Source organism: Chrysemys picta, chromosome 5 (genome assembly GCF_011386835.1).
Source record: "Chrysemys picta bellii isolate R12L10 chromosome 5, ASM1138683v2, whole genome shotgun sequence".
Taxonomy (NCBI): Eukaryota; Metazoa; Chordata; order Testudines; family Emydidae; genus Chrysemys; species Chrysemys picta.
Genome location: NC_088795.1, coordinates 140,605,510 through 140,624,120, shown reverse-complemented (window position 1 = coordinate 140,624,120; position 18,611 = coordinate 140,605,510). Strand labels below are relative to the sequence as shown.

Genomic DNA, 18,611 nt, shown 5'->3' with positions numbered 1-18,611 from the left:
CCATCACACTCATTGCTCAAACTGCATCACAACCTGGAATGAAATACAGTTCAGATGAGCTGATCGTTGATCGGTGTAATTTTAGAGCAAGATGACGGTAGGAGCTCTTTTTAAAAAAAAAATCATAATTCTAGCCCTGAAATAGACTAGTAGTAGTAGGCTGTTGGCTGGGCAGGGCATGCCGCTGGAGGGCATCAGCAGTTACCTCTTCCGCCACCGAACTCAGCCCCGGCTTTCTCTGCAGCCCTACTGGAGGTGGGGCATTGGCTGTCACCCACGTCTGTCACCTTTTTAGTCTGGGCTATTAGAGACCCTTGCGCCGTATAGTTACATGTCCCTTGTTTCCTAGGTTCATATGGGGCCTCTCATTGGATCCCTACACCAAATTCCTGTGAAGTTCCTCATCTTAATGTTGCTGTAATCTCAGCCCGGAGGATAAGAGAGCTAGTTTCTGAGGCTTGATGGACACTTAAATTGATGCCGGCTTAATTATGTCAGTCGGGGTGTGAAAAAACCACACACCCCTAGCAAAATAGCTGTGCCAACAAAACCACCAGCACCAATGCGGCTGTGCCAACAGGAGAGTGCTTCTATTGGCAGAGTTAATGTTATTCAGGGAGGTGGTGCTCCTGCACCAGCAAACAAACTTTATATTGGTGTGCGCCGTCTCTACACTAGTGGGCTGTGCCAGCATCGGCTCTGTAGTGTAGACGTGGCCTTAGTTACTCCTCCTAAGACTCCACCGTCGAATCGTGGAAGTCAACGAATGGTTACGCAGGTGGTGTTGGAGACAAGGCTTTGGATTCTTCGACCATGGGATGGTGTTCCAAGAAGAAGGAGTGCTAGGCAGAGACGGGCTCCACCTAACGAAGAGAGGGAAGAGCATCTTCGCCAGCAGGCTGGCTAACCTAGTGAGGAGGGCTTTAAACTAGGTTCACCGGGGGAAGGAGACCAAAGCCCTGAGGTAAGTGGGGAAATGGGATCCTGGGAGGAAGCACAAGCAGGAGAGCGCAAGAGGGGAGGACTCCTGTCTCAGGCTGAGAAAGAGGGACGATCATTGAGTTATCTTAAGTGCCTATACACAAATGCAAGAAGCCTGGGAAACAAGCAGGGAGAACTGGAAGTCCTGGCACAGTCAGGGAACTATGATGTGATTGGAATAACAGAGACTTGGTGGGATAACTCACATGACTGGAGTACTGTCATGGATGGATATAAACTGTTCAGGAAGGACAGGCAGGGCAGAAAAGGTGGGGGAGTTGCGTTGTATGTAAGAGAGGAGTATGACTGCTCAGAGCTCCGGTATGATACTGCAGAAAAACCTGAGAGTCTCTGGATAAAGTTGAGAAGTGGGAGCAACAAGGGTGATGTCGTGGTTGGAGTCTGCTATAGACCACCAGACCAGGGGGATGAGGTGGACGAGGCTTTCTTCTGGCAACTAGCAGAAGTTGCTAGATCGCAGGCCCTGGTTCTCATGGGAGACTTTAATCACCCTGATATCTGCTGGGAGAGCAATACAGCGGTGCATAGGCAATCCAGGAAATTTTTGGAAAGCGTAGGGGACAATTTCCTGGTGCAAGTGCTGGAGGAACCAACTAGGGGCAAAGCTTTTCTTGACCTGCTGCTCACAAACAGGGAAGAACTAGTAGGGGAAGCAAAAGTGGATGGGAACCTGGGAGGCAGTGACCATGAGATGGTCGAGTTCAGGATCCTGACACAAGGAAGAAAGGAGAGCAGCAGAATATGGACCCTGGACTTCAGAAAAGCAGACTTTGACTCCCTCAGGGAACAGATGGGCAGGATCCCCTGGGAGAATAACATGAAGGGCAAAGGGGTCCAGGAGAGCTGGCTGTATTTTAAAGAATCCTTATTGAGGTTGCAGGAACAAACCATCCCGATGTGTAGAAAGAATAGTAAATATGGCAGGCGACCAGCTTGGCTAAACAGTGAAATCCTTGCTGATCTTAAACGCAAAAAAGAGGCTTATAAGAAGTGGAAGATTGGACAAATGACCAGGGAGGAGTATAAAAATATTGCTCAGGCGTGCAGGAGTGAAATCAGGAAGGCCAAATCACACTTGGAGTTGCAGTTAGCAAGAGATGTTAAGAGTAACAAGAAGGGTTTCTTCAGGTATGTTAGCAACAAGAAGAAAATCAAGGAAAGTGTGGGCCCCTTACTGAATGAGGGAGGCAACCTAGTGACCGAGGATGTGGAAAAAGCTAATGTACTCAATGATTTTTTTGCCTCTGTCTTCACGCACAAGGTCAGCTCCCAGATTGCTGCACTGGGCAGTACAGCATGGGGAGAAGGTGACCAGCCCTCTGTGGAGAAAGAAGTGGTTCGGGACTATTTAGAAAAACTGGACGTGCACAAGTCCATGGGGCCGGATGCGCTGCATCCGAGGGTGCTAAAGGAGTTGGCGGGTGAGATTGCAGAGCCATTAGCCATTATATTTGAAAACTCATGGCGATCGGGGGAGGTCCCAGATGACTGGAAAAAGGCTAATGTAGTGCCCATCTTTAAAAAAGGGAAGAAGGAGGATCCGGGGAACTACAGGCCAGTCAGCCTCACCTCAGTCCCTGGAAAAATTATGGAGCAGGTCCTCAAGGAATCAATTATGAAACATTTAGAGGAAAGGAAAGTGATCAGGAACAGTCAGCATGGATTCACGAAGGGGAAGTCGTGCCTGACTAACCTAATTGCCTTCTATGATGAGATAACTGGCTCTGTGGATGAGGGGAAAGCAGTGGATGTGTTATTTCTTGACTTTAGCAAAGCTTTTGATACTGTCTCCCACAGTATTCTTGCCACCAAGTTAAAGAAGTATGGGCTGGATGAATGGACTGTAAGGTGGATAGAAAGCTGGCTAGATCGTCGGGCTCAACGGGTAGTGATCAATGGCTCCATGTCTAGTTGGCAGCCGGTTTCCAGTGGAGTGCCCCAAGGGTCGGTCCTGGGGCCGGTTTTGTTTAATATCCTTATTAATGATCTGGAGGATGGTGTGGACTGCACTCTCAGCAAGTTTGCAGATGACACTAAACTAGGAGGCGTGGTAGATACACTAGAGGGTAGGGATCGGATACAGAGGGACCTAGACAAATTAGAGGATTGGGCAGAAAAAAACCTGATGAGGTTCAACAAGGACAAGTGCAGAGTCCTGCACTTAGGACGGAAGAATCCCATGCACTGCTACAGACTAGGGACCGAATGGCTAGGTAGCAGTTCTGCTGAAAAGGACCTAGGGGTCACAGTGGACGAGAAGCTGGATATGAGTCAACAGTGTGCTCTTGTTGCCAAGAAGGCTAACGGCATTTTGGGCTGTATAAGTAGGGGCATTGCCAGCAGATCGAGGAACGTGATCGTTCCCCTTTATTCGACATTGGTGAGGCCTCATCTGGAATACTGTGTCCAGTTTTGGGCCCCACACTACAAGAAGGATGTGGAAAAATTGGAAAGAGTCCAGCGGAGGGCAACAAAAATGATTAGGGGTCTGGAGCACATGACTTATGAGGAGAGGCTGAGGGAACTGGGATTGTTTAGTCTCCAGAAGAGAAGAATGAGGGGGGATTTGATAGCAGCCTTCAACTACCTGAAGGGGGGTTCCAAAGAGGATGGAGCTCGGCTGTTCTCAGTGGTGGCAGATGACAGAACAAGGAGCAATGGTCTCAAGTTGCGGTGGGCGAGGTCCAGGTTGGATATCAGGAAAAACTATTTCACTAGGAGGGTGGTGAAACACTGGAATGCGTTACCTAGGGAGGTGGTGGAGTCTCCTTCCTTGGAGGTTTTTAAGGCCCGGCTTGACAAAGCCCTGGCTGGGATGATTTAATTGGGAATTGGTCCTGCTTTGAGCAGGGGGTTGGACTAGATGACCTCTTGAGGTCCCTTCCAACTCTGATATTCTATGATTCTATGATTCTATGATTCCTCCTTACTTGCAGTTCTTCCCCGGCACGTTTGATTCGCATCTTCGTTCTGAGTTTGTCCCTAAAGCGAATGCTAAAATTAACGAGCCTGTTGTTTTTAGCAGAGTTTTCTTCTAATCCTGTCCCTCCTCAGGGCAAGATCTGAACTCCTCTCACATCTAAGGAACGCAAGAAACCTGTAGGAAACTTTCACACTTCTTCATTGTCCTGTTTGGAACATAACGGCACCATAAACCGGGGTGGCCAACCTGAGCCTGAGAAGGAGCCAGAATTTACCAATGTACACTGCCAAAGAGCCACAGTAACACGTCAGCAACCCCTGTCAGCTCCCCACCTCCACTCCCAGCGCTTCCCACCCACCAGCAGCCCCACCGATCAGCACCTCCCCCTCCCTCCCTGCACCTCCCGATCAGCTGTTTCGTGGCGTGCAGGAGGCTCTGGGGGGGGAGGGGGAGGAGCAAGGGCATGGCGGCTCAGGGGAGGGGGCGGGAAGGGGTGGAGTGGGGGCAGGGCCTGTGGCAGAGCCAGGGGGTGAGCAATGGTTCCCGGCACAGTGGAAAGTTGGCGCCTGTAGCTCCAGTCCCGGAGTCGGTGCCTAGACAAGGAGCCGCATATTAACCTCTGAAGAGCTGCATGTGGCTCCGGAGCCACAGGTTGGGAGAGTGGAGTTGTGCCTTGGCTCACAGGGTTGCAGTGCCACTCACTCACTTTTGGCCTAGCTGGGCTTCCATTGTCATGACGGCTGGGCCAAACCTGAGTGGCGCAGGGACCCTAGAGGTTGCAGTGACTGGAGCAGGGGAGGCGAGCCCAGCCAGCCCTGTGGGACAGGAGCTGCCATGAGACCCTTTGAAACATTCTGGGGACCCAATTTATGGGTTGAGAAACCCTGATCTAAACCATCCTTGAGAAGTGTTTGTCTTACCTGTTCTTAAAAATCTCCAATGATGGAGATTCCACAACCTCCCTAGGCAATTTATTCCAGTGCTTAACCACCCTGACAGTTAGGAAGTTTTTCCTAATGTCCAACCTAAACCTCCCTTGCTGCAGTTTAAACCCATTATTTCATGTCCTGTCCTCGGAGCTTACGGAGAACAATGTATCACCCTCCTCTTTATAACATCCTTTCATGTGCTTGAAGACTGTTGTCATGATTAAACAAACCCAATTTTTTCAATCTTCCCTCATAGGTCATGTTTTCTAGACCTTTAATCATTTTTGTTGCTCTTCTCTGGACTTTCTCCAATTTGTCCACATCTTTCCCAAAGTGTGGTGCCCAGAATTGGACACAATACTTCAGTTGAGAGCCTATCAGTGCGGAGTAGAGCGGCAGAATTACTTCTCATGTCCTGCTTACAACATTCCTGCTAATACATCCCAGAATTATATTTGCTTTTTTTGCAACCGTGTTAGTGTTGAATCATATTTAGTTTGTGAGCCACTCTGATCCCCAGATCCCTTTCCGCAGTACTCCTTCCTAGGCAGTCATTTCCCAGTTTGTATGTGTGCAACTGATTGTTCCTTCCTAAGTGGAGTACTTTGCATTTGTCCTTATTGAATTTCATTCCATTTACTTCAGACCATTTCTCCAGTTTGCTGAGATCATTTTGAATTATAATCCTGTTCTCCCAAGTGCCTGCAACCCTTCCTAGCTTCCACAGACTTTATAAGCGTACTTTCTGTGCCATTATCCAAATCATTTGTGAAGATATTGAATAGAACCGGACCTAGAGGAGATCCCTGCAGGACCGCACTTGATATGCCCTGCCAGCTCAACTGGGAACCACTGATAACTACTCTGAGTACGGTTTTCCAGCCAATTGTGCTAGTTGTCACATGAGACAGTAAAAAGCCTGACTAAAGTCGAGCTATATGACATCATCATCTTCCCTTCTAACCGCAAGGCTTGTTACCCGGTCAAAGGGTTTGACATGATTTGTTCCTGACCAATTCATGTTGATGGTTACTTATCACCTTTTTTTTTTTTCTAGGCACTTGTTTATTTGCTCCACTATCTTTCTGGATACTGAAGTTAAGCTGGTTGGTCTATAATTCCCCAGTTGTCCTTATTCCCCTTTTTATAGACAGGTGCTATATTTGCCCTTTTCCAGTCCTTGGGCATCTCTCCTGTCCTCCAAGGTAATCGCTAATGGCTCAGAGATCTCTTCAGCCAGTTCCTTAAGTATTCTAGGATGTATTTCATCAGGCCCTGCCATCTTACTTATCTAAGTACACATCTACCCCAACATAACGCGGCCCGATATAACACGAATTCTGATACAACGCGGTAAAGCAGCGCTCCGGGGGGGCGAGGCTGCGCACTCCGATGGATCAAAGCAAGTTCGATATAACGCGGTTTCACCTATAATGCAGTAAGATTTTTTGGCTCCCAAGGACAGCGTTGTATCGAGGTAGAAGTGTATTTCTTAACTTGTTTTCGTATTTTAGCTTCAGTTTCTACCCCATTTGTACTGATGTTCACTATGTGAGTCGTCCAATCACTGCAAACTTTTTTTTCGTGAAAACAAATTTAAAAAGGCATGTAACGCTTCGGCTATTGCTGGATTTTCTGTTACTGTCTTTCCTTCCTCATGGAGTAATAGGCTTACCCTGTTCTTGATCTTCCTGTTGTTTCTTGTGTGTTTGCAAAATGTTTTCTTGTTACCCTTTATGTCCCTAGCTAGTGTAATCTTGTTTTTTTGCCTTGGTCTTTTACCTGCTTGTGTGGTTTTTTTTAATATTCATCCTTCAGTAATTTGACCTAGTTTCCTCTTTTTTGAGTTTCAGGTCATTGAAGATCTCCTGGTTAGCCAGGGTGGTCTCTTGCCATACTCCTATCTTCCCTACACATAGGGATAGTTTGCTCTTGTGCCCTTAATGATTCTTTAAATAATTGCCCACTCTTCTGAACTCTTTTTTCCTTAAACTTGTTTCCCATGGGATCTTACCTACCAATTCTCTGAGTTTGTTGGTTTGCATTCTTGAAGGTCATTGTGTTTATTCTGCTCTCTTCCCTCCTACCATTCCGTAGAATCATTAACTCATATAATGTTATGATCACTTTCACCCAAGCTGCCTTCCACCTTCAAATTCTCAACAGTTCCTCCCTATTTGTCAGAATCAAATCTAGAACGCCTTTCCCCTAGTCGCTTTCTCCATCGCCTGTAATAAACAGTTGTCTCCAATTGATTCCCAGAACTTTCCCTGCTGTGTTGTTTTCCCAGCAGATGTCTGGGTAGTTGAAGTCCCCCATCACTACCCGTTCTCCCTTCAGCTCACACCCACCATGCCTCCATCCTCTCATCCAAACCTCCTTTAAAATATGTTTCTGACATAACGTCTATTCGTCAAAGAATGGCAAAAGATCTCAACAACAACAAAAAGCATCCCTTTCCCCTCCCCCAACCGTGTCAATTTAGATTGTAAACACTTCAGCACAAGGAGTGTTTGAACAGCCCCCAGCAGTCTTGATCCTCATTGGGCCCTATGGGTGGTATCATAATACAAATATTCAACAATAAGTGAGTTACGTGCTGGAGTGTGGTTCAGACCAGTGAGTCACCACTTGCCCTGCAACCCTGGGTGCCTTACCGTGGTTTTCTGCTGTAGCTCCCAGCCTGGGATGCTCCCCGCCAGCCTACAAAGCATGCAGGTCCCACTCTGAAGTGTCTGTGTGCTAGCAGCTCTGAACTCAGCAGCTCGTCTACTGCCCCACTCTGGCTTTCACCAGCCTGGGTTACAACCAGCAAGGTGACGCCAACACACTCCCTGTCCCGATTTCCCCAGAACCATGTGCCCTACCATGTCCAACCCTCTCCTGGACAGTTCAGAGAACTTACTAAGGTTCATTTGTTCCTCTAGAGCAGTGGTCCCCAAGCTTTTCGTGGCCAGTAGCACATTCGTGTTTTCAGAAGAGTGTGGCGGGCGCCAACAATTTTTCAAGGCTTATTTTATATTTGTACATTAAATTATATGAAAAACCTATTTAATATTACATAATATATGAATCCATAAGCTAAAAAAGGTAATTTTACATGTAAAATGTATTAATTAAATTATTCGGCAATTACTCTTTCACCTTCCCATGTGAATTTGCTCTTTTTTTTAATCTACCTGTAAGAAAAATTAAGGAGTTTTTACTAAATAAATATCAAACAGTTTTCATCTTATTTATTTAAAAAAAGTAAATTCGCTAAATTAGCGGTTACCACTCAAGAAAGATCTTGGAGTCATTGTGGATAGTTCTCTGAAAACATCGAGAGAGAGAATCTACCACTTCCCTGGGCAGTTTGTTCCAATGGTTACTCACTCGTAATGTTATAAACGAGTGCCTTATTTTTAATCTGAATAATAAAATGCGGTCTCTGCACCCAGCATCCTACCAATAGAGACAGAGGAGACTGGGAATCCCAGAGGTGGGGATAGCTGAGGACCTCACCCTGCAGTCTGATCTGAATGGGCAAACCCCGTGCTGAGAGTCCCACTGCAGTCTGTGTGGATGTGCCTCCTCTAGGATCCATGCCTGAGGTATTACATTCTTTGCTGTGGGCGTCACAGAAGAAGAGGGCTCTTTAAAAGGGCTGGTGTCTTGGCTGTTCTCTGTTGCTCTTTATAGCAATACAAATTAAAGTAGCTTTACGGTGGCACTTACCAGCCACAATGTGCTAGGCGCTGTACAGACACCTAGAGACAGTCCCTTTCCCAGAGTCCCCAATCTAAACAGACAAAGGGTGGGAGGGGAAAGGATGGGGCCAGGGTCATATAGGTCAGTGGCAAAGCTGGGACTAGCTTCCGGGTGTCCGGGCTCACAGCCCAGTGCCCCAGCTCCAGCACAATGCTGCTTCCTGCAGTGTGGTGGTCTTAGTTCACTTGCACCTTAACGAAAGCTGCTGATCATAGTGAGAACGTGGCTGGCTGGAGAGAAGTATTTCTTGTGCCGAAAAGGACTGCGGTGTGAAAACGTGGTTGCTAGGATGGTCCAACTTGGTTGCTGATGGCTCAGCGAATGAATCTGGAGGTTGCACGCCCAGACAGAAGCGAGCCGACTTTCCAAGGTGCTGCGCCGTCTGCAACGCCCGTGGACGTGAATACAAGCTGCGGAGCTCCGAGACTCAGGCCATTGTTCGTTAGGTGTCTAGCAGGGTTTGGTGCCTAACATCAGGCCACCAGATCTGGAAGGGTTGGCCTGTATTCCCAAGCTCTGGCCATCTGTTACCTTGACCGCTTAAACCTTCTGCCCCTTTCAACCTGTCCCGGTGCCTGTCTAGATAGGTAAATAGGGTGTGTTTGGAAGTGTGTTCTCTAGTGTAGACACAGTCTAACACAGCAGTCCCCAAACTTTTCATGGTCATGTCCATCCCTTTCTGCCTCTCCTCCCCCCCACCAAGTAGTGGGACCACAACTTGGGGTTGGGGACACAGGGGGCCGAAGCTGGGGGCGGGGCTGGGAATAGAGCCGTGGCCAGGAGCCAAGGCTGGGGGCGGAGCCAGGAATTGGGGTTAGGGGTAGGGTCGAAGTGGGGCTGGGTGGTGCTCCCTCCCCTCCCCACGTGGGGGCTGGCCGGGGCCCCACTGCACCCCCCCTGAATGTTCCTCTGTGCCCCCCTAGAGAGGTGAGCCCCACAGTTTGGGGACCTCTGGCATGTTAGCTGCTTGTGCTTGACCCTAGCTTCACACTTGGTGGGGACATTTTTAAGTGTGTGGTCTAGACATGTCCTTCCATTGCAAACTGGGGGGAGGGATGTGCCTCCTTTGATGTTTGGAAAGCACCCAGCGTATGGTGGGTTATGCTAGAAGCGGAGAGCTCAATAAACGTGCGCACAGATCTGCTTGGTGAGTTCCAGGGCCGCATGGTAAATGTCCAATGCTCTAAATTATTGCGAAAGTTCTGGAGCGGCCTGTTATCGTCTCAAGAGCGGAGGCTGTTTCTTTAATTCTGCCCTGTCTCGGAGGCAGGTTGGACATTGGGGATCCCGTTTAAACACTAAAGAAGGGGCTCTCACTGCCAGCACTTGTGGAACATTATCTAAATCAGCCACTGGGTCGGCTGAAGTGTCAGCAAAGCCGGTGTCTGTGGTGTTGCACCCCGGGAGCTGACTCTGGCCCTCGGCGCTTTACTGAATTCAGAAAGTTAAGAGAAGTTGATGGTTGACCCCAGATGAAATCTGCCCAGCAAGTAAAAATAATTCTCCCCTTAAATAGCACAAGGAACTCACCCACAGCACCACTTTGTGCCAGACGCTCCCACCTGCTGGGATTTTTCAGGGTGGATGTCCCCGTGTGAAGGCAGGACTTGGAGAAGTTGATGCCCCGAAGGGGGCAGCCTGCCAGTTGTCACTAGGATGCTGGGGCAGCAGGCTGGGGGGAGAGAGAGATGTGATCTGGGCCCAGGAGCAGGAAACTCCTGGAAACTAATCCCGTTGCTTCAGCCGCTGCGGTGCAGGCAAATCACTTCTCATCTCTGTGCCTCGGTTTCCCTGTCTCTAGTGTGGCGGGGCTTGGAGGAGAGGGGAGGCGCAGGGGGCGGGACCTCGTGGCAAGGGGGTGCTAAGGCCAAACGCAGCCCCGCCTGCTGGGAAGAGGCTGGCACCGCTTCTGAGCCTCAGGCAGTCCCAGAGCGGTGCCGCGGGGAATCCAGGACCAATGCTGTCCTGGAGTCATTCAGCCCAGGACTGGGACTGGGACTTGAAATGTGTATTTCAGGACAGGAGGTCACCCTAGACTGGCTGCCTTTCTGGAAGATCCCCGCTGACCAAACTCAAGTTACTGGGCTCAAGACAGGGGTACCAGGGGGAAATGTAATGTTCTGGGCTATACCAGAGCTCAGCCTAGAAGATCTAATGGTGTTGGGCAACAAAAATGATCAGGGGTCTGGAGCACATGACTTATGAGGAGAGGCTGAGGGAACTGAGATTGTTTAGTCTCCAGAAGAGAAGAATGAGGGGGGATTTGATTGCTGCCTTCAACTACCTGAAGGGGGGTTCCAAAGAGGATGGAGCTCGGCTGTTCTCAGTGGTGGCAGATGACAGAACAAGGAGCAATGGTCTCAAGTTGCAGTGGGGGAGGTTCAGGTTGGATATTAGGAAACACTATTTCACTAGGAGGGTGGTGAAGCACTGGAATGGGTTCCCTAGGGAGGTGGTGAAATCTCCTTCCTTGGAGGTTTTTAAGGCCCAGCTTGACAAAGCCCTGGCTGGGATGATTTAGTTGGGGATTGGTCCTGCTTTGAGCAGGGGGTTGGACTAGATACCTCCTGAGGTCCCTTCCAACCCTGATCTTCTATGATTCCCTTTTGGCCTTAAAATCTATTCTCTCACTGACCCAGGAAGTGGAATGGAAAGGCAGAGAGAAGCCTTGCTTAGACTGACTGCTGGGTCGGGAACTGAGCGTCACTTTCCCCCCAGGCTGGGTGCTAGGGGACTGGTGCTGCCCTCTGGCTCCGGTTGTAGCTGTGTAGTTCAGGGCTTATGCATGTGCTGGGTATCAGGGGTATTTTGTTTTTATGCACCCATCACTCAGTGCCAAATGCTAAAGCACGTGCATGGGTGGTGGGTATCATAGGCCGGGGGAGGCTGTGCCTCCCCAAACAGCCTAGTGTGGCCCCACCCACGCTCCGCCCCAGGCCCCCTCCTGCCCACTTCCAGTTCCCTTCCTGCTCTGCCGTGGCGGCGAGGCTGGGGCAGACAAGCTGGGGCTGAGGCATGTTGCACCGCCCGCTCGGCACTGGGGGGCTGGAGTTGGGGGCACTGGGACCGTGCCGCCCAGCGCTGGGGTGAGGGGCGCTCTGGCCACAACACCCACCTGGTGCACTGGGGTTGGGGCGCTGGGATCAAGCCCTTCGCCTGGCACTCCAGGGCAGGGGGTACGCGGCGGGACTGGTGGCCGCGAGGGGATGTGTGCTGGGCTCTGGTGGGGGTGGATGGGGAGGGGCGGGGCCTCAGGCAGAAGGGGAGGTGCCAGGGGCTAGCCTCTCTCAATGGCTCGTTCACCCGCTGCCCATGAGTAAGTGTCACATGGGGGTATGGTATCCAGGGGAGACAGTCCCAGGGAAGGGGAGGCAGGGCTAGCTAGCAGACAGAGCCCTGGCTTGGGACCCAGGGCGCTTGGGTTCAATCCTTGGCTTTGCCATTGAACTCCTGGACTAGTCATTTGGTCTCTCTGTGCCTCAGTTTCCCATCTGTACAGCGGAGATTATAGCCCAGCCCTACCTGGCAGGAGTGTTGGGAGAATAAATCCATTCAAGACTGATGCAGTCAGATACTGTGGCATCAGAGGCCATACAGGCACCTAAGCTAGGGGAGAAACCTCTCCATCAGTAACGCATTGCCAAAGCTTGTCTAGAGGGGTCTGATCGGGATGGGCCCGGTCCTGCCAGGGTCTGAGCATCCTCCACTCTGAAGACAGGAGGGGGCGCAGGATCGGGCCCACTGGCAGAAAATTCGTGCTGTGGGGGAGCAGAGGGAAAGAGTTTCCAGGCTAAGGAAGGTTTCTCCAAAAACACCCTGCTACTGTGCCGTTGAATGTGGAGACAGAGCCTCCCTGAACCAGCTGGGTGATCTTGTGGAGAAAGCAGAACGGTCGGAGGCAGGGGAGCTGGCTTCTGTTCCTGGCTCTGCTACCGTGGTCACCTTGGGCACATCCCTTCACTGCTCTGTGCCTCGGTTTCCCTAACTGCAAAGTGGAGTCTGCCTCGTGTGCGGTGTCAGACTCTCCTGGACATTACAAAGCTTTGGGGGTCCTCAGCCAGCCGGCGCCAGAGGAATTCAGAGCGGAGTTAGGGAATTGCTGTGAGTCAGGGAGCGGGCTGGGACCGTGTGCCATCAGATCACCAGCAGATTGTACCGTTCAAAACACGTGTCCCCAAATGTCCGACAACGGATCTGTTGGGAATATTCCTATTAGTGATTAGCTGTATTGCAATACCTTCCAGACACCCCAAGTATTGCAATAACTTCCAGACACCCCAAGTATTGCAATAACTTCCAGAGACCCCAGGCGCTAAATGCAGTATAAACACTAGGGCTGCAACCCTCCAGGATTGTCCTGGAGTCTCCAGGAATTAAAGATTAACCTTTAATTCAGTGGTTCTCAACCAGGGGTATCCGTACCCCTGGGGATACGCAGAGCTCTTCCAGGGGGGACATCAACTCATCTAGATAGTTGCCTAGTTTTACACCAGGCTACATGAAAGTAGTACACTAGCAAAGTCAGGACAAACTAAAATTTCATACAGACAAGGACTTGTTTATACAGCTCTATCTACGATACACTGACATGTGAGTACAAGATTTATATTCCAATTGGTTTATTTTATAATTTATGGTAAAAATGAGAAAGTCGGCAATTTTTCAGAACTCGTGTGGCTGTGACACTTGTATTTTGATGTCTGGTTTTGTGAGCAAGTCGTTTTTAAGTGAGGTGAAACTTGGGGGCACGCAAGACAAATCAGACTCCAGAAAGGGGTACCGTCGTCTGGAAAGGTTGAGACCCACTGCTTTAATTAAAGATTATACCATAGACTGAAACCTCCAGGAATGTGTCCAACCAAAATTGGGAACCCCAATAAGCACCCCAAGGCAGACACAGTCCCTGCCCCAAAGAGTTTATTGAACTAACAACAGTTACTGATTAGCATCTCCTTTGTCCAAGAGGGTCCTTTTTTGTACACTCTGAATTCAAATGGGTCTCTTCCCCTTTAAGAGCTGCTTCGCTGTCTGTCTGACAAGTATAAATGTGCCAGGCACTCAGATGGCTGAGGGAGCAGAAGGGAGACAGGGCTGGCTGCAGGGACATAAAGCATCCCGGAGGGAAGCAGGCAAGCCCATCCCCGGCTGAAGGAATGCTCAGGGTTTTCATTCTCCATGCTGAAAATGTCCAGACGCCGGATACAGACATCAGCGACTCTTACTGCTCTGTGGTGTTTGAAGGTAAGAGCCCTGGGTTAGCAGGAGGGAGAAAGGCACCATGAAAGGGAGGAAGGGATTGAGTGGGCAAAGCAGGGGAGGCACATTCTGCAGCCTGCAGCTGGCATTGCCAGTTGGGGAATAACACAGAGCCTCTCCCCTCCCGCTTCCCTTGGGAGAAAAGCATTTCAAACCGAAGGGGAAAGTTTTATCGTTGGACAGAAGAATAATGTCGCCTCTTCTGTCCGGTCATTCTCTGTCCCCGCCCACCCATGGCTCCCCAGGCCCTCGGTAAGCACAGATGAATGAAGGCACCCGAACCCCTCTGGTGCCATTGTCCCCATTTTACAGACGGGAAATCGAGGCACAGAAAAGCAGTCCGAATTGCCCAAGGAGGCTCATTCTGGGGCAGAGAGGGGAGCAGAACCGTGGGGCCAGGTCCTGTTGTTACACTGGAGTAAATCCATGGAGGTTAGCAGAGGCGTGGGTGTGTCTGAGCGCAGAGCCTGGAGGCAGGTTTCTGGACATGGAAGATTGAAGGTTGCATCCTGTGAAGGATACATATTGGAGTTGATTGATGGATGGAGGTTCTCCCGGGCACCTGTGGCTTACATGGGGGTTCACTCTGTTCTCTAGCTGTAGAATATTGGGTCTCTAAGCTTCAAGGGCCCAATCCTGTGAGGTGCTGAGTGCTTCTGCTGGCTTCAGTGAGAACTGAGCACCTCTTGGGATCATGCCCTAACAGGGAGTGAAAATCCTGGGCTTTGAGCTAACGGTCTATCCTGGGGATTTTTTCCAGGCTGCAGAGACACACGCCTGTGGTTTCCAGATCAAGTTACTGCAGCTCTTTTTTTAACCCTTGAGTGCACTGAGGGGGCCTACATGTCTAAAATCATTCTGGGTCTTCCCACGGTGCGTTCAAACTGCCCTACGCCCCAGCCCATTTATCCCCCTGTGTTTCTGATTCGTCTTGCCAGGCCTCTGAACCGAGGCTATGACGATGCAAGAAAACAGCGGCTGGTAAAGCCTCCAGATCATTTCACGCTATTTATAACCCCCTCTTTGCAGCTGCACTGCCCACCTCGGCCCAGTGAAAAGTCTCTGCTCTTGTGAATTGATCCACTTGATTCTGAGAGGGGGAAACTGACCTTGCACACCGATCCTGCAGCCAGATAGGGTCCACCAGGGTCTTAAGTGGGGTCAGGGCCCCAGCACGGGGGTGAATTTCACTCCTAGTGAGTTGGACTCACTACAGCAAAGCACACATGGGAGACTTCCTGGCAGGATTGCAGAGGGAGCGAGCAATTAGATAGAAGGCATAGCCGAGTGGTTAAAGCACGGGAGATGGGGACCTGGGTTTTATCTTTCAGCTCTGCAAGTGACGCACTTTGTGACCACAGGCAGGTCATTCCACTGTCTCCGTGCCTCGGTTTCCCTTCTGTGACTTGGGAGAGATTCCCCCCCACCCCCTACGGGGTTGGGAGGCCATGCTAACGTTTGCAAAGTGCATGGAGCCCCTTGGAGGGAGGGTGCTGTGGGTGTGGAGAGCTGGGCTCTGAAGGCAGCACCCCCGGAGTTTCTGACAGCTGCAGGAGGTTGCTGGAGGTGGCTATGGGTCTGATCTCCCCCGCGCTGCTGGGGAGGGACAGGACTTGCTCTTCCCCTGCACTCGGGAAGCTCCGTCTGTTTCATTTGCCTGGCAAAGCCTGTGCTGGACTTCGTCCTGCTGGGTTTGTTTCTCTCGCTGAGCACTGAATGACACAGGCCTGTTGTGCAGCCCAGCCTTGAACTGCGGCCCAGCTGTGGCGTTTGGAGCGCTCTGCCTGCACAGAGAAATGTGCCTCAGTCAGGACATTTATTTCAGTTCTCCTGGGACAGGAGGGGCCCGGGTGGCTCGCGGGTGTCGGGGACACACTTTCCCTGCTTTCCTGCTCGCTTCAGGACTCAGCAATGGTTAGTGGGGCTCCAGGGATGAGCTCCCAGCTTGCAAAACCCTCCGGAAGCCCTTTCTGTGTCCTGCAGCCACTCCAGCCTGGGAGGGGAGCCCCTGAGAGCTTACAGCTGAGCAGGGAAGGGACAGCCCAGGCCAGTGGTGGTTGGGAGCGCTTGAAGGTGCTGCAGGTGTCTTCGGCAGAGGTTGGTGTCCTGAACCGACGCCTGCTCCACCCTGCAGAGCTCTCTGGCTTTGCCAGAGGGGTGCAAAAGGGGCCTGGGTGTAGGATGTATGGCCGTGGAGAGCCCAGCGGGATTTCAGAGGCGGTGTCGTTCTACACTGGAGCAAACCCAAAAGCTTTTGAACGTTTTCGTGGCAACTGGACTGTGTCGAAACGGCTCCATTTCACAAAAAAGCGGGGGGGGGGGGGGGGTTGATTCAGGACGCGGTGGCTTAGTGGTTAGAGCACTGGTTGCACGTGGGGTGCACGTCTCTGCTTTGCGTGAGTCACGGCAGAGTTTTTCCTCGCCCATTCAGACACCCGCGCAATGTTCCGACCGGCTCTGTTTGCCTCCTGAACTCTGACACGAGAAACCGACTGCTGCAGGAAAATGGACTTTCATACTTGTGATCTTGGTGGAAACCGCAGGGGATTTCCTGGCTATATGGCCCCCTGCACAGCTGACTCTTGGGTAGGGAATATCACTTGGCATTCAAGTACTACAAACGCTGATTTACCTTTTACCAAAGGATCTTGCAACACTAGTAATGAGGAGAATGAATAATTTTGCTTTTCTCCAGTATCTGATGCCTGGGGGGACCAAACCTGGGGCATTTAGGTGTAGATGTTACAAGCCGCTATAGTTTGAGCTGACGGACCAGATCTGTTAATTGCAGACACTGGAAACTCAGAACCGCTATATGTGGTGTATCCACTAGAGGGGGACAAGTATCAGAGGGGTAGCTGTGTTAGTCTGAATCGGTAAAAAGCAACAGAGGGTCCTGTGGCACCTTTGAGACTAACAGAAGTATTGGGAGCATAAGCTTTCGTGGGTCAGAACCGCATCTGAAGAAGTGAGGTTCTTACCCACGAAAGCTTATGCTCCCAATACTTCTGTTAGTCTTAAAGGTGCCACAGGACCCTCTGTTGCTTTTTTTAGAAGCGGACAGAGAACCACAATATGTTAGTGTGGGTTACATGGCTCTCGTGTAAATACTAATGATCAGGGCCCTACCGATTTCACTGCCCAGCCGTGAAAAACGTGTCATGGACCGTGAAATAAGCCCTTCCCCGGGAAATCTGATCTCCCCAGGCTGCTGGGAGCCAGTAGACAGCTGGCTGGGAGTCCCAGCTGGGCTGGCGAGGGACAGGACTTGTCCTTCCCCTACACGGCCGCTCTCGGAAGAGGGAGGAGCTGAGACCCACCTCTGGGTCCCTTTTGGGTTGGGACCCCGACGGTTACAACACTGAAATTTCAGATGTTTAAGCTGAAAAAGTGAAATTGACCAATTAAAAAACCCTCCGGCTGTAAAATTAAACAAAATGGGCCATGAATTTGGTAGGGCCCTACTAATGATTTAACCCTCACTAATAAAGCCTGTGGAGCGGATCGGTATGATCAGATGGGGAAACCGAGGCGCAGAGAGGGGGAAACGATTTGCCCAACATCACACAGCCAGGGAATGGCAGTAGCCAAAATCCTGACTCCCATTCCCCTCCTGAGCCACTAGACAATGCCTCCTGCCACACACGGGGGTGTCCAGCCAGCCTGCAGCACATTCCGAATGGAAAATGTGCATGTTGTAGAAACACCGTTTCTCAGTTATCACCTGCTGGAAAATTACACAACACTGCAGTTCAAAGGGTTTCTCATCACCTTCCTCTGCTTTGGGTGACCAGAGGAGGATGAGCGGGGAAGGGAACTTGTGGGGGGAGGTGTAAGGCCAGGATTTTGGCCGCCCCAAGCAACCCAAAAAAAAAAAGCCACGATCGCGATGGCGATGGCAATTCGGCGGGAGGGCCTTCGCTCTGAGCAGGAGTGAGGGCCCCTCCGCCGAATTGCCGCCGAATAGCTGGATGTACCGCCCCTCTCCGGAGCGGCTGCCCCAAGCACCTGCTTGACAAGCTGGTGCCTGGAGCCGGCCCTGCTGTGGACCCCGCTGGAAACAGCCGCCCTCTTTGATCTTTCCCCATTAACAGCTACAGTCTGCGATCCGTCAGCGAGCCGGTTGTTAATCCATCCAACGTGTTTCCTGTTAACTCCATATCATGCAAATATTTCAATCAGGGCGAGGGGGCTTGAAGTTGGAGCTAGACAAACCGAGACTGACAATAAGGGTGCACATCGTTAGCCATGCGGGTAATTAACCACTGGGACGACTTACCAAGGGCCACGGGGGATTCTCCGTCACGGGCCATATTTAAATCAAGATGGGATGTTTTGCTATAAGATCATCTCTAGCTCAAGCAGGAATTAATTCAGGGGAGTCCTGTGGCCCGTGCTGTGCAGGGGGGTCAGACTAGATGATCACAGTGTCCCCTTTTGGCCCTGGAATCAATGAAGCTATGGTACTAAGTCAAATGTCTTGGAGAAACCCATGTATACTCTATTGGCGCAGTTGCTATCATCCAGACCTGTAATGTTATAAAAAAATCCAACAGGTTTGTTCAGCAAGACCCACCTTCCTTGATACCGTACCGTGCTGACTGGCATTAATTACATTTCTAGCCTCTAATTCTTTGTTGACAGAGTCCTGAATTAGCCATTCTATTATTTTACCTGGGATCAACGTCAGGCTAACCGGTCTATAGTTCCCTTTATTGGACCTACACTGACTGTCCTCCAATCCTTTGGAA

At 50.7% G+C, this 18,611-nt stretch overlaps 1 protein-coding gene across 9 annotated transcripts in view; it reads left to right on the top strand.

Moving 5' to 3' along the window:
• Positions 1 to 13,581: 13,581 nt before the first annotated feature.
• DYSF (dysferlin) overlaps positions 13,582 to 18,611 on the top strand; it is a 291,329-nt gene continuing 286,299 nt past the window's right edge. For 4 of the 9 annotated variants that reach the window (XM_065597358.1, XM_065597356.1, XM_065597357.1 and 1 more), the window contains exon 1: positions 13,582 to 13,845. In XM_065597358.1, the coding sequence (XP_065453430.1) occupies positions 13,650 to 13,845 (196 nt within the window). In that variant the 5' untranslated portion in view covers positions 13,582 to 13,649. The remainder of the gene's footprint in view (positions 13,846 to 18,611) is intronic. The other 5 variants (XM_024106364.3, XM_024106362.3, XM_065597361.1 and 2 more) reach the window with 3 other exon arrangements.